Consider the following 16,138-nt stretch of genomic DNA (forward strand, 5'->3'; position numbering starts at 1 on the left):
TAAAGGAAGAACATAACGGAGTTAGAAAAATAAACCAACATATTTAGACAATTTACTACTACTCCTCTTCTCTTCCACCTCCTTTACTCCTCCTCTCCTCCTTTACTCCTTCTCTTCCTCCTCCTTCACTACTCCTCTCCTCCTCCTCCTTTACTCCTTCTCTTCCTCCTCCTTCACTACTCCTCTCCTCTTCCTCCTTTACTCCTTCTCTTCCTCCTCCTTCACTACTCCTCTCCTCCTCCTCCTTTACTCCTTCTCTTCCTCCAACTTTACTCCTCCTCTCCTCCACCTCCTTTACTCCTTCTCTTCCTCCAACTTTACTCCTCCTCTCCTCCACCTCCTTTACTCCTTCTCTTCCTCCTCCTTCACTACTCCTCTCCTCTTCCTCCTTTACGCCTCCTCTCCTCTTCCTCTTCCTCTACTCCCCCTCTCCTCGTCGTCCTTCTTCTCCTCCTGTTCCTCCTCATCTTTTACTCTTCCTCCTGTACTCTTCCTCTTTCTCCTCCTCTTCCTCCTCCTCCTCCTCCTTTAGTCCTCCTCTTCTTCCTCCTCTTCCTTTCCTCTTCCTCTCCTGTTCCTCCTCCTCCTTAACTCTTCCTCTTCTTCCTCTCCCTCCCCCTTTACTCTGCTTCTTTTCCTCCTCCTTTAACCCTCCCCATCTCTTCTTCCTCCTCCTCTCCTCCTCCTCCTTTACTCCTCTCCTCTCCTCCACTTCTCTTCCTCCTCCTCTTGCTTTACTCTTCCTCCTTCCCCTCTCCTCTCCTCTTCCTCCTCTTTCTCCTCCTTCTCTCCTCTCCTCTTCCTCCTCGTCTTGCTTTACTCTTCCTCCTTCTCTCCTCTCCTCTTTCTCCTCCTTCTCTCCTCTCCTCTTCCTCCTCGTCTTGCTTTACTCTTCCTCCTTCTCCTCTCCTCTCCTCTTCCTCCTCTTTCTCCTCCTTCTCTCCTCTCCTCTTCCTCCTCGTCTTGCTTTACTCTTCCTCCTTCTCTCCTCTCCTCTTCCTCCTCGTCTTGCTTTACTCTTCCTCCTTCTCTCCTCTCCTCTTCCTCCTCCTCTTGCTTTACTCTTCCTCCTTCTCCTCTCCTCTCCTCTTCCTCCTCTTTCTCCTCCTTCTCTCCTCTCCTCTTCCTCCTCGTCTTGCTTTACTCTTCCTCCTTCTCTCCTCTCCTCTTCCTCCTCTTTCTCCTCCTTCTCTCCTCTCCTCTTCCTCCTCGTCTTGCTTTACTCTTCCTCCTTCTCTCCTCTACTCTTCCTCGTCTTTCTCCTCCTTCTCTCCTCTCCTCTTCCTCCTCGTCTTGCTTTACTCTTCCTCCTTCTCTTCTCTCCTCTCCTCTTCCTCCTCCTCCTTCTCTCCTCTCCTCTTCCTCATGACCTCTGACATTACACTGAGGGGGATGTTGGACTCGCCCCTCGCTCCTCCCGCAGGTTCGTCACGACTACAGAGACTTGAATATTTGAGAATATTTGTCTCATTTCTAGTCAAAACAAATCTCATTCTACTTAAAATTAGACTCATCACCTAAAAATTAACTTGTTTCTAGATATTTTTTACTTCTTTCAAGCAGATTTTCACTTGAAATAAGTAGAAAAATCTGATAGTGGAGCAAGTTTTTCTTCCTTATTACAAGCACAAAAATCTTACTTTCACTGGCAGATTTTTCTACTTATTTCAAGTGAAAATTTGTTTGAAACAAGTAAAAAATATCTAGAAACAAGTTAATTTTTAGGTGATGAGTCTTATTTTAAGTGGAAAGAGATTAGTTTTGACTAGAAATGAGACATTTTGACAAGAAATAAGACAAATGTTCTTGGAAAGATGTAGAGTTTTTGCAGTGTAAAGTGGCGTTGTTGCGTTCTCATGTTTTATTCCGTGTTTAGACGAGCGTTTCTAGGGAGGAAATCCGCGTGCACACGGCGACGCAAAAGTCTGTGGAATTGAATGTTGTAGCACGCCAGGCGCCGAGGTGGCAGTGTCACTTTTCTGCGTTTTCAAGCCCCCAGGGCCTCAGACTTTGATGATGATGATGACGATGATGTGATGACACAGTCGGCTGCACCAATCGCTGTACGACCAGGGTCCAATACAAACACACTAAGAAACCTTGATGATGGTCTGTGACGAAGGGCACAACGCAACAACTCAGACCAGATCTGATCTGACTGCACCAGACTGTTCAGGTTCTGCTCAGGTATCTAGTAGAAACTAAACCAGGTGTGACTTCAGACTCCCCATCAAACATTAACCAGTGTAAATGTCAATGTGTTGTTGTTAGGGATACATTACTTTTTTTTTTTGGCTGGTTTATATCTGTTTTTAATAATCTACCTTTAACTAAAGATATTTTCACTCTGTTCCTGTTGTAAAGTCGACGTCGTTACATCAGGGAACTTAAATCCATATCGCTGGTGTCAGGATTCCTCCTGTTACAATCAATCAATATATAGATTGTTAATCTTTAAAACCATGACGTCATGGTATAAAACCAGAGACGAGGCTCAGCTACTAACCTGCACACCGTGGTTTAAAGACTTCTTCATCTGCACAGACAAACACATGTTGTATATTATAGTAGAATATATAAATATAAATATATATATAAGAGTGAAGGGCAGAGGCAGGTTAGACAGACGGACTAACTGTACTGTAACTACTACTTTTTGCTCAGTAGGGGGCAGTGTTTTGTTTCTTCTTCTTCCTGTTACACTATGCTCTGGTCATTATTATTAGAGAGCGATGCTGGACATAAGAGTTGCTGAATTATTACAAAGCTAAAGGGTGTTTGTGTTGTTTTTTCTCATGTGTGCAATAAGAGCAGTGTAAGTGTTATTTTTGAAATGCAGCTGAGCAAGTGTGAAAACCCACTGTCACTAACAATACCAACAATGTGATGTATTTGTTGTATATAAATACACAAACAGAGACGATGTGACAGGAAACCTGTTGATGATACAAGACTGAGACAGTGACGATGTTTAGACTGTGATAGAGAATCAAATCCATGCCAGATTTAATCTGAAACCTTGATAAATACAAATCTTCAAGCTGTTGTTATTGATGCTGCTTTTAGCTGATGTATTATTATTATTATTATTATTATGGTTATTATAAGAGTTGTGATTGGTTGATCTCAAACAGGAAGTAGCAGCAGCTGCAGTGTCTGACCTCTGCAGCTCAAAGAAGTAAAGAAATAGTTTTTATTCTTCTGTTTTTTGAGCTGGAGTCAAAGTGAAGAGTTTTTACTTGAATCTCTCAGCTGTTTAATAGATACAGTGCCTCCTCCTGGCCTCCTGGCAGCGTATTTATCTTCATTTCTAAACGTTATTCTCATTTTATCATATTTATGACTTAGTTCAAGTGTAAATATCGGTTTTGAGACGATCACATAAGAAAGAACTATATTCACTGCTTTTAAAGAGAACGGTTCTAATCTGAGTTTCATGTGGGGAGTGTTTGTGATGATGATGATGATGATGATGATGATGATGATGATGATGATGATGATGATGATGATGATGATGATGGTGATGTGTTGAATGTGAGATGGCTCCAGAGATGTACCGACTGCATGATTTATAAACTATTTTTTCTACAAAAATTAAAAAATTTCTTATATATGATTGATGTTTTTGTCTGTGTGTTTATTTATCTGTGATCTGTAGAGATAGATCATCTGACCCCCCCCCCCCCCCCTCCCCCCTCCTCTACCTGACAGCACAGAAATAGGTTCATCATGTGAGCGGTAAGAATAGACCTGTGGTTTGTAAATGTCTCTGCTGCCAGTGGGCTCAGTTCAAGGCCTCAGTCCTCTCTGACCTTTGACCTGCTTTATGAGGCAAAGACAAACATCACGGCTGTGGTCGTCTGCAGAAAGCCAGGGAGAAGAACCATTAGAAACACTATAAATAATATTATGTACGTTTAGTTACAGGGTTAGGGGTTAGGGTTAAGATAAGATCATCCTTTATTTGTACCACAGTGGAGGGGATTTACAAGGTTGCAGCAGCAGACAACAGCAAAGGAAGTATAGCACAGATAATAAAGAGCAACAGCAATAAAAAGAAAGCAGTATTTGTAATAGAGTATGATTAATGAATAATAACAATTAGAAAAAAGGGTAGTAACACTTTACAATAAGGTTACCTTAATTAACGCTAGTTAGTACATTACTAAGCATTTATATATAAACTAATGTGTTAAGTAATGCTGAGTAATGCATACATAATGATAAATAATTATATTATTCAACTTTTAATTTATTAACTAACTTTGAGTAGTAAACATTAATTAACTGCTTATTAATAGGCTACATTAATTAATGTGTTTCCTAACCCTAAGTAATACATAATAATGATTGTTAATATATCTGTAAACAGTTAATTAATGCTTAATAATGTACTAACTAACGTTAATTAAGGGAACCTTATTATAAAGTGTTACCAAAAGTATTACCTACACCTAAATTTGGACTTTAAGATACGATAAGAATTACTTTATTAACCCCAAAGGAAAATTAATTTATGGAGGTTTAGTCACTTTCTTTATATATTAGGCTAAATAAAACGCTACTTTTCTAATTTTTCAGTGTTTTTTTTTTTTTTGATAGTAAGCTTGTATGATGTTATGAATATACCTGCAGTAGCTTTAACTGTGGGCAGGACCAACAGAAAAGCTTTTGTTTTTATTAGACACTTTACAAAATGCCACTGAAACAATCCAACTGTTATTCCCACTACAGGTAATTAGCATAAATGATGACAGTCCAGGAAATAAAGTCAAACAGTTTTATTTTTATGATGTAGCTAAATGAAAGGCGCTAGCGTTCAGAGTTTTACTGGGGAAACGTTGGCCAATACATGTGATGAAATGATTCTGCCCAAAAATACAACATCATTTAAAGTTACCTGACACGAAATGTGAACTGCAAATCCAGGTGTCGTTGCCAGGAGCCCAGCCGTTTCTCCGGATTGCAGTGATCCATCTTGGTCTCTTTTCTGGTGCTTTAGGTAGCCGCCCGACATGAGAAATTGTTCCGCGACACAGGAAGAGCAGTGAACTGAGACACTGGGAGCTTCCGCTACAAACAAGCTTAAAATATAGACTTATTTCATTTTTTACGGAACAATTTCTCATGTCGGGGCTTCAATACAAGAGGGACATTACATATGAGCAGCATGGAGGTATTTGGATGTTTTTTGGTGTGTCTTTTTGGACGAAGAAAAGTGGTGTCCATTGACAACCATTATATGGACAAATACTGCTGCGCCGAGACCCCCCGTAACTCAGAGAAGGAACGGAGGACTCTGAAACTTCTCCCAGCTCTTAGTCCACATGAGGGTGAGTAGATAATGAGTGAAATTTGAATTTTGGGCGAACTATCCCTTTAACAACTAGAGGAAAAAACAACTGATAAACATTCTACAAAGTAAAAGTCACACATTGGCAGCAGTGAACAATTTCAGAATAAGACGTTTGAGACATTTTAGTCAAAACTTGATGAATGAATTAAAATCTGCCAGGAAATGAATCTCAAAATAAATCCAGTAATAAACGTCGACATGTAAATGTTTGTTTATTAATTCATTTATTTACTGATTCTTTATTAAATCACGTTGTTGTTTATTTCACATCAGATTATTTACATTCATGGATTAAATCAGTTGGTTTTTTAAACTCTTCTCAGTGATTCTCATAAACTTCTTCTTGTTTTTCAGGTCCCAGTGATTTTTCTGTTGCCATGACGCTGATGAGTTCATTATTAAACTGTGTTCATCTCTGTCCTGTGAAGACGACGTGAGTGAGAGACAGAGACAGACGTGTAGAGACTGAACTGTCTGTTCAACAGAGAGAAGGTTTCTGTGACAGGAGGAGACTCTGCTTCACTCAACACAGACTCACTGACGAACCAGAATAGAAGAGTCTAAACCCAGGATAGAGAGGTTGAGTGAAGGTGGTGTTGAAGGTGTAGAGGTGGATCAGTGAGTCAGAGGAGACTCTGTAGAAGGACAGAGAGCCAGCAGGACAGTCCACATACACTGCTACTCTGTTAGAGACAGAGGAGGAGGAGGAGGAGGAGGAGGAGGAGGAGGAGGAGGAGGAGGAGGAGGAGGAGGAGGTGATAGGTGTCTCTCTGTTATTGTGACAGACTATGTAACCTAAAACATCATAGCAGAGCAGACTCCAGGACTGATCGTTCCATCCAAACACACAGTCATCACTGTCTCCTTTCCTGCTGATTCCTCTGTAACTCACTGATATATAAACGTTTCCTCTCCACTCGACCTCCCAGTAGCAGCGACCAGTCAGACCAGTTGAACACAGCAGCTGATCCCAGTAGTCAAATCTGTCTGGATGATCAGGATATGACTGATCCTCCTTCACCCATGTTGCCTTCCTGTTGTTGTCAGACAGTTTGATCTTTGTGTTCACTGTGTTTGTGTCGATTGTGAGTGGACAGGAATCTGATGGAGAGAACAAGACACAGCTGCAGTTATTGATCATTGATCAGTTATTGACAGTTTGATGAAGACTCATGAGGTCAGTGATGTGACAGTGTGAAGATGGTTGAATGTGCTGCTTTGTTTCCAGTAGGGATGCACATTTTGAATTTCTTTTCTGACCGATAACCGACGCTCGTTAACCGATTATTAACCGTTAACCGATAAGATTACGACGCTCCAATTATTATTATTTTTTTTTTAGCCATTAAAGGGACAGTTCAACATTTAGTCAAATTGGCCCATTGCCATAATCCCTATAGTCATAGCAGTAGGTTCGTTACCTTTAATTGCTGGTGCAAGCTATTTTTAGAACGGTGGAGCAGAGCCGTGAGCTGCTCAGTGTTCTAAAACAACTCTGTGTGGTAACGTTGTGTTATTATCTCATAGCGTGGTGAATGTGCAGCTCACAACTTGTCCACCAGAGCGTTGTGGAGTTGTTGGATTGTGTATTTGATGAGTTTGATGAGGGAAACCAAGAAATCCCATAATGAGCCTCCGTAGCGTAGCTCTGAGCAGCTCACGGCTCTGCTCCGCCGTTCTAAAAATAGCTTGCACCGACAATTAAAGGTAACAAACCTACTGCTATGACTATAGGGATTATGGCAATGGGCCAATTTGCCAAAATGTTGAACTAAATTAAATTAATTTTTAAAAATTTTAAATTAAATTTAATAAATTAAAGCAGAAGTAAGCGATATTTTTGTGTTAATCTAAGTCTTAAATAGTTGTATCTTCCGACAGCAATCACTTATATAGAGTGTTTGGACCGAAACACGGGTCTGTCAGTCACTCTGCTCTGAGCCGAGGAGAAAACTTTTCTCGTATCCTACAAGTTTTATCCAATGAGGAGAGAGAACGGCATAAAGGGGCAGTCCTCTCTGTGTGTGCAGCCAAGGGATGCGCCTGAATGTGGTGACGTAGGGACGAGGACCAATAGATCCATGACGAGGGCGGGGGCTGCTAACTCCATCGGCTGACAAGACGTTATGGTGCGTTCAAGGAAACTCGTAACTGGTGTTTTTCCGACCTGTGAAGTCATACCAGTTCGATCTGGTACGAGTTCATGGGTCAGAAGTTACGAGTGGCCGTTATAGTGACTTTCACCGGTAAAACAGGTCGGAAAAACACGAGTGGGTTGCCTGGAACGCTACAAAGTCGTAAGTCGTGACTTGAAGCTGTAATTTACGGTTTCAAAAGCCTGCCTGGAACGCAGCATTAGCCAAAACCACCGGATCGCTAACTTCTGCTTTAAATACACACGTGCGCTGTGACAGCTGATCAGTGCCACATCCACTCTGCTCTGTCTCAGCTGATCACTCATATGGAGGTTAGATCGTCCAATGTTGAACTGTTTTAGTTACAAAGTAACACAGTACGTCTAACTAGATCTGTTACGAGGGGTGAGTGTAGTAGAACTCAGTTTGGCAGCTCTTCTTTTTCCTGTGTGGCCATGAGTCAGTGGAACGTCCTTCCCACACAACTTATTCTATGTACAAATCCTCACACATTCTCATGCTTGTCAAAGCGCTGGTTACTAAGTAAGCAAGTTTGCACACATTGTTAAGTATTATGTGAGTGTGTGTATGTGTCTGGCTATGAGTGTGGTTATTAGAGGAGGATGATTGTTATCTGTGTATTGTATGTGTATGTGTTTGAATGTGTGATGAGAGTGAGAGAGAGTGTATGTGCTGTGTGTCCCTATTGTGCACTTTATGATTTGGCGCTCTTGTTTCCCTGCTTTTATTAGTGCATTCTGTCAATTTTTTAAATATTATGGTTATTATGTCTTATTTCAATTAATCTTAATATTGTGTCTGTTTAGCACTTTACCTGCCCAGGGACTACAGGCGGAAATTAGCAATTGTTGCTATAACCTGGCTCAAAGCAGCTCTTCTTGTTTTACAAGATGAATGTTTTTTTGTGCATTGTCCCTGTTTTAAATAAATGAATTCATTCAAGTGCAGCCAAACACCAGACTGAAGGAGCAGCAGAGCTCCTCTGTGGAGCTGCAGGAGAGCTGCATCAGCCTCCTCTTTTATTTACTTTTTTCATTTTATTCAGCGCCGTTGTTACAGGTGATGCACATCTATGTCTGTGTAGCTACATTTATGGTCTGATCTTCCTTCATGGGGGCTGCTGCTCATACTGTCAGTCCTCCTGTGGAACTTTTTACCGCGAAATATGACTGAAGGCACGTGGAAATCTGCACGTGTCAACACGCCCCCATGTTGACGACAAGGAGCTAATAAAAAAAAAAACTGAGAGTATTAATCGGTCAAAGTTCTTGTTATCGGTTAACGGTTAAACGGTTCAACATGTGCATCCCTCGTTTCCATGAATCAAAGTAAAAACAGACTTACACTTCCTCAGACCTGGTGTCAACCATGGGACTCCAGCAGGCTCCACCCTGAAAGGAGGAGGGGGGTCAGAGCAGCACCTTCTCTGTCAGCATGCACACATGGACATTACATGGCTCTCACACACACACTGTTTTATCACTGTGTTCACATGGAGGCTGGTATGTATGGATGAACACTGAGCACAGAGAAGAAGGAGCTGGAGTCTTTATCTAGTGATGATACAGAGCAGGAGGAGACCAGGAGGAAACACTTCATCATGTCTTTTCTCCATCTGATGTCACTGCAGTGTGAGACACACACTTTCACTCTCTGACTCTCAAGCTGCACAAACACACGTCACAGCAAAGAAGATGAAGACACAACAGGTGGAGCTGACCAGCCCAGATATCCCACAATGCACCAGGAAAGAAGAAGAGTGAAGCTGTGAGCAGTGGATGCACTGCAAAAACTCAAAATCTTTCCAAGAATATTTGTCTTATTTCTTGTCAAAATGTCTAATTTCTAGTCAAAACTAATCTATTTCCACTTTAAATAAGACTCATCACCTAAAATCAACTTGTTTTTAGATCATTTTCACTTGTTTCAAACAAATTTTCACTTGAAACAAGTAGAAAAATCTGCCAGTGAAAGCAAGTTTTTTGTGCTTGTAATAAGAAAGAAAAACTTGCTCCACTGTCAGATTTTTCTACTTATTTAAAGTGGAAAATTTGCTTGAAAAAATTAAAAAGTGTCTAAAAACAAACTACTTTTTAAATGTGATGAGTCTTATTTTAAAGCAGAAGTAAGTGATATATTTGTGTTAATATAAGTCTTAAATAGTTATATCTTCAGACAGCAATCACTTCTATAGAGTGTTTGGTCTGAAACACGGGTCTGTCAGTCACTCTGCTCTGCTCTGAGCCCAGGAGAAAACTTTTCTCGTATCCTACAGTTTTTATCCAATGAGGAGAGAGAACGGCATGCAGGGCTGTGTGTGCAGCCAAGGGACGCCGTGAATGTGGCGACGTAGGGACGAGGACTGTTATGGTGCGTTCAAGGAAACTCGTAACTCCGTCCTGTGAAGTGGTACCAGTTCGATCTGGTACGAGTTCACGGGTCAGAAGTTACGAGTGGCCGTTATAGTGACTTTCACAGGTAAAACAGGTCGGAGAAACACGAGTGGGTTGCCTGGAACGCTACAAAGTCGTAAGTTGTGACTTGAAGCTGTAATTTACGATTTCAAAAGCCTGCCTGGAATGCAGCATTAGCGAAAACGACCGGATCGCTTACTTCTGCTTTAAGTATAATTAGATTTATTTTGACTAGAAATAAGACAAATATTCTTGGTAAGATTTTGATTTTTTGCAGTGTGGTTTCAGTGTTCGATGAGGAAGGAAACACACTCAACACGTTTGTTAGAGCTCAGTGAAACACACAGTGAGTTTAGTGAGAAACACTGAGTGTGAACACAACTTGTGTTTGTCTGAAGAAAACTCCACAGGAAGCTGAAGAATGAGGCTGTGAGCAGGTTTCCACAGGAGCCACAGCAGCAGTGAGTGGATGAAGGAGCTCTAATAGAAACCATCTGATCACAGTGACAGGACGGATCAGGATCTCATCATCAATGACTCTGTTCTTCTCTGCTCTTCACACAGATCAGCTGCAACACACTGACTCACTGAGATCAGTCACATCATGTGGAATAAAGCAGCCGTCCTCAGGACCAGTCCTGAGCTCCATCAAACCTGTCCACACATTTTGACTGGACTTGAAGTCAGAGTCCAGAGGAAGCAGAGAAACTGTAGAGCAGAGAGAAGCAGGCTCAGCTCAGAGCACATGGACTCAGACAGGAAGTGAAGCTCCAGCTGCTGGAGACTTTCATTAAGGAGTAGGCCTGGGACGATAATACATTTTGCTGGACGATATATTGTCTCACAAATTATTGACGATAAACGATATTATTGACACATTTTTTTTAGAACAAATTAACCACTAATATAATAATAACAGCCTATTTCATAATAATGCAAGTAGACCCTTTTAAATGCGATAAACTTTTATTTCTCATGAGTATTTTTTAACCATTGTAATTGGAATGACAAGAACTTATATAGCTACTATCCTAAAAAAAATAAAATAAACAAAAAATAATAAACAGTGCAGTGCAGCTCTTCTGTCCAATAACATTACACACCTGAAGCTCCACTTTTCATTCAAACAAACTAATGTGACTTCCACAGATGTAAGATTTCATCTATGAGACCAGCATTTATCTCCTATAAAGTATTAAATCAGCCGGAGGTAAACCTCTAAAAACCTGCTGATAAGTTTTCTTAGTCGTTTTCTCCCCCAATGACGGAGGTTGACCGGCCCGTGAGCTGCTGCAGACGGCTGCAGACTGTAGGAAGTCCCGCTCCTCCTGCTCGCTGCTACCACATCAGCTCCAAAAACGTCGGAGGAAATCTCCCAAGAGGCGATATGTGGATAAACTGACCACAGACTGGGGTCTAAACTGTGACTTTCTCGCGTGAAAAAATATTAAAACTTTAAAAAGTGATGTGTTAACAGCGCTGCAGCGAGAATTACAGTAAAATAGCTTTTAGCTGCTTAGCTTTACAGCTAGCGCTGCCGGTTGCTGCCAAATGCATTCTGGGAAACAATGATCCTGGATGACTGAGAAGAGGGTTCACTCCTTTCATTCTGCTATGAAACAAACGGCCCAGGTGCTGAGACCGATGCACAGAGTGAAGCCTCTTGTCATCCAGCCTGGTTGGAGGCCAGAGACCAGGAAAACTAATATGTGCGCATGCACATGGCGATTTATCGAGGTCGGAAAAATGATCGAGTTCATTTTCATTTATCGTGCGATTAATTGATTTATTGATTATCGTCCCAGGCCTATTAAGGAGCCACTTTGTGGCTTCATCTGATCTGGAGTCAGCACACACACAGTCTGAAAACAGCTGTTTGATCACACACACATTCAGCCACAAACACTGATTATTACACTGTTCACTACACTCACTGTCTTCTGGTTGACAGCTCCAGGCCTCTGGACAGTGAGGACATCTGGATGTCACACTGTGATTGACTGTCTCCTCAACACAACAACACATCTCATCAGGACAAGATCAGGATCTCAGAGAGACTGAGCTGATTATTGATCATCAATATCTGACCAGACAGAGACCTGATGGTGCCGCCTGGTTTCTGTCTCTTATTTCCTCCTTGGTTGGAGACGCTGGGAGACGAATGTCTCTGAGCAGTGGACATGCTTTGATTCTTGTTGCTGTGTTGTTGTTAGTGTGTCCGCACTCAACAGGTGTCTACAGTCTCTGGGACTGTTCAGGTCAAACACTCTATTGGTTCAGGAGCAGTTCAACCAGCTGCAGCTGAAATGTTTCCTGATACACTCTGAAATAAAGTCTGATCCAAACATCTGGAGAGACTCAGAGCACAGCTGCCAACAGCTGCTTTCACCACTGACATCTCTTCTCCTGAATATGACACAGTGAGTCATGATGAGACACTGAAGTCATCATGAGGAGAAACTCCTGATCCCAGTAGTTCATCACTGTCACTGATGAAAGCTGCACAGCTCATGTTTGAAACACTCTGAGACTTTGGCTTCAGTATAAACTGTGTTGGGACGAGTCAGACTGAGACAGAGGACGTCAGTGGAGTGGGCGGTGCTTCACTGTGGCCTACACCACCTCTGGATATGGTCTGAGTGATGGGATCTGATGTCATCAATGCATGGATCACCTGAGACAGATGTTCATACCAGGTGTGACCAGGTGTGAACGGGGCCATAGAAAATGTTCCAGCTCCTCCTCCTCTATCAGACAGTGTGTGTGGCTGCAGTAGCCTCTCCATACCTGAGAGAGTTCAGTCTCCAGTCTGGATCCTCCAGTCCAGCAGACAGCAGCTTCACTCCTGAGGCTCCTGGATGGTTGTAGCTCAGGTCCAGCTCTCTCAGATGGGAGGGGTTGGAGCTCAGAGCTGAGGCCAGAGAAGCACAGCCTTCCTCTGTGACCAGACATCCTGACAGACTGAACACACACAACAACACACAGGAACCCTCTGTCAACACCTGCTGCTGTGTTCAAGTGGCATCAGATAAGCAGCTGGATGGATCCTCACCTGAGAGTCTCCAATCTACTGTGTGGACTCTCCAGTCCACCAGACAGCAGCTTCACTCCTGAGTCCTGCAGGTTGTTGTTACTCAGGTCCAGAGTCTCCAGTCTACAGTGTGGACTCTCCAGTCCACCAGTAAGCAGCTTCACTCCTGAGTCCTGCAGGTCGTTGTTACTCAGGTCCAGGTGTCTCAGACTAGAGGACTGGGAGCTGAGGACTGAGGACAGAGCTTCACAGCTTCTCTCTGAGAGGTTACAGCCACTCAGTCTGAAGAGATGATCATGAGGAATTAAAGAAGAAAGGAATGTATTATCTGTTCTGTTGAAAGACAGAATCTCTGTATGTATCTCATACTAGAGACCTGAGTTTGAGCTTAAAGTGAATCACCAAAACTATAGATGTGTTAATAAAGTTGAAGAAAAATAACTTCATTTATCTTTATTATTTGTTTGATGTCATAATGTGTAATGCTCCTTTATTATTTCATTGTACAGAACAAACCATCCACTACCTACACCAACCATCATCTATACTGTTTTCTCCAAACAATAAAATGTTGGGACAGATTCCTGGAATCAGTGTTTTAATGTTCACACCACTTCAGATGTTCAATGAGCCACCACCACCACATGCAGTTTAGTTTCTTCAGTCAGTGTTTGTGTCAGTTCACACTTAAAAACAACTCCTTGTAAGTTCAGTTCATTCAGATGAAAATGAACTAATTCATGTTCATTTAAATAAATAATCAGCTGTTGTTTTTCAGTAGAACCTCCTTCTCCCGCCATCCCCAGCCTCTAATCACTGCCACTAACAAACTCTATAATATTTTACCACATAAACAATGAGTCATGTTCTGCTGAAAGTGAAAGACCAGGTGTAGTGAAGGTAAACTGTATGTGGAAATATCCGGGGGCTTTTTTTCTTTTTTCACTTGTTTGTTCATCAAACTGCTTCAAACACTCAAACAAACTGTCTTCAGCAGTGGTAGATGTGTCTGTACCTTCTGTACCACAACGACATACTATTTATGCTGAGCCGTCTCCATGGAGACGTCATGAGACGTGATGTAAAACTGTCATAAAACCTGAGCAGTGTTCACTCTGGTGACAGTGAACGCTGCTCAGGTTAATCATTTATAAACTGATTCGTTCAGTTCAACGTTCACTAAAAATATGAACATGTCCAATAAAGCACAGCCTTCCTCTGTGACCAGACATCCTGACAGACTGAACACACACAACAACACACAGGAACCCTCTGTCAACACCTGCTGCTGTGTTCAAGTGGCATCAGATAAACAGCTGGATGGATCCTCACCTGAGAGTCTCCGGTCTACAGTGTGGACTCTCCAGTCCAGCAGACAGCAGCTTCACTCCTGAGTCCTGCAGGTTGTTGTTACTCAGGTCCAGATGTCTCAGACTAGAGGACTGGGAGCTGAGGACTGAGGACAGAGCTTCACAGCTTCTCTCTGAGAGGTTACAGCTGCTCAGTCTGAAGAAGAAAGGAATTTATTATCTGTTCTGTTGAAAGACAGATGGGTTTTATCTAATGATGAATAAATCCAACTATCTCTACACTTACAGAGTTTTGTTGGAGGCTTTGACCACTGGCAGCAGCCTCAGAAGAGCCTCCTCTGAAGCAGAGTATTTCTTCAGGTCAAACTCGTCCAGATCTTCTTCTGATGACAGTAAGATGAAGACCAGAGCCGACCACTGACCAGGAGACAGTTGATCTGTGGAGAGACGTCCTGATCTCAGGGACTCTTGGATCCTCTCCACTAGAGAACTATCATTCAGTTCATTCAGACAGTGGAACAGGTTGATGCTTTTCTCTGCAGAGGGAGTCTCTTCAATCTTCTTCTTGATGTACTGGACTGTTTCCTGATTGGACCGTGAGTCACTTCCTGTCTGTGTCACCAGACCTCGTAGGAGATTCTGATTGGTCTCCAGTGAAAGACCGAGGAGGAAGCGGAGGAACAAGTCCAGGTGTCCATTTGGACTCTGTAAGGCCTCGTCCACAGCACTCTGGTAGAAGTTTGTCTCTGCAGATTTGACTCCTGTTGTTTCAGTCTTCTTGGAGGTTGTTTGTTGTTGTGACATCAGGTTGAGTCCAGAGTTGATGAAGGTCAGATGGACATGAAGAGCAGCCAGAAACTCCTGAACACTCAGATGGACGAAGCAGAACACCTTGTCCTGGTACAGGCCTCTCTCCTCTTTAAAGATCTGTGTGAACACTCCTGAGTACACTGAGGCTGCTCTGATATCGATGCCACACTCTGTCAGGTCTGATTCATAGAAGATCAAGTTTCCTTTCTGCAGCTGCTCAAAAGCCAGTTTTCCCAGAGACTCAATCATCTTCCTGCTCTCTGGACTCCAGTGTGGATCTGTCTCAGCTCCTCCATCATACTTGACCTTCTTCAGTTTCAGATGAACCACCAGGAAGTGGATGTACATCTCAGTCAGGGTCTTGGGCAGCTCTCCTCCCTCTCTGGTCTTCAACAGCTCCTCCAGAACTGTAGCAGTGATCCAGCAGAAGACTGGGATGTGGCACATGATGTGGAGGCTTCGTGATGTCTTGATGTGGGAGATGATCTTTCTGGCCTGCTCCTCATCTCTGAACCTCTTCCTGAAGTACTCCTCCTTCATTGGGTCAGTGAACCCTCTGACCTCTGTCACCATGTCAACACAGTAAGGAGGGATCTGATTGGCTGCTGCAGGTCGTGTGGTTATCCAGAGGCGAGCAGAAGGAAGCAGGTTCCCCCTGATGAGGTTGGTCAGCAGCATGTTGACTGAGGTGGACTCTGTCACATCAGTCAGGATCTCAGTGTTGTGGAAGTCCAGAGGAAGTCGACACTCGTCCAGACCGTCAAAGATGAAGACGACCTGGAACTGATCAAAGCTGCAGATTCCTGCTTCTTTGGTTTCAGAGAAGAAGTGATGAACAAGTTCCACCAAGCTGAACTTTCTCTCTTTCAGCACATTCAGCTCTCTGAAGGTGAAGGGAAATGTGAGGTGTATGTCCTTGTTGGTTTTGTCTTCAGCCCAGTCCAGAGTGAACTTCTGAGTTAAGACTGTTTTCCCAATGCCAGCCACTCCCTTTGTCATCACTCTTCTGATTGGTCGGTCTCTTCCAGGTGGGGCTTTAAAGATGTCTTCTTGTTTGATGG

The 16,138-nt window shown here is 42.7% G+C and overlaps 3 protein-coding genes across 3 annotated transcripts in view; all 3 read right to left on the minus strand.

Annotated features, from left to right (window-relative positions):
* The window catches only part of LOC146965678 (protein NLRC3-like), a 197,640-nt gene that overhangs the window by 50,709 nt on the left and 130,793 nt on the right, over positions 1-16,138 (minus strand). The window lies entirely within an intron of this gene.
* LOC146965679 (NLR family CARD domain-containing protein 3-like) overlaps positions 1-16,138 on the minus strand; it is a 47,343-nt gene that overhangs the window by 30,609 nt on the left and 596 nt on the right. The gene's annotated exons all lie outside the window — the stretch shown is intronic.
* LOC146965681 (neoverrucotoxin subunit alpha-like) lies at positions 5,880-6,635 on the minus strand. The gene has a single exon (XM_085765038.1). The coding sequence runs from the start codon at positions 6,495-6,497 to the stop codon at positions 5,880-5,882; it is 618 nt and encodes a 205-aa protein (XP_085621164.1). The 5' UTR covers positions 6,498-6,635.

This window comes from Trachurus japonicus, chromosome 21, assembly GCF_045865225.1.
Source record: "Trachurus japonicus isolate A0001 chromosome 21, Traja_1.0".
Lineage (NCBI taxonomy): Eukaryota > Metazoa > Chordata > Actinopteri > Carangiformes > Carangidae > Trachurus > Trachurus japonicus.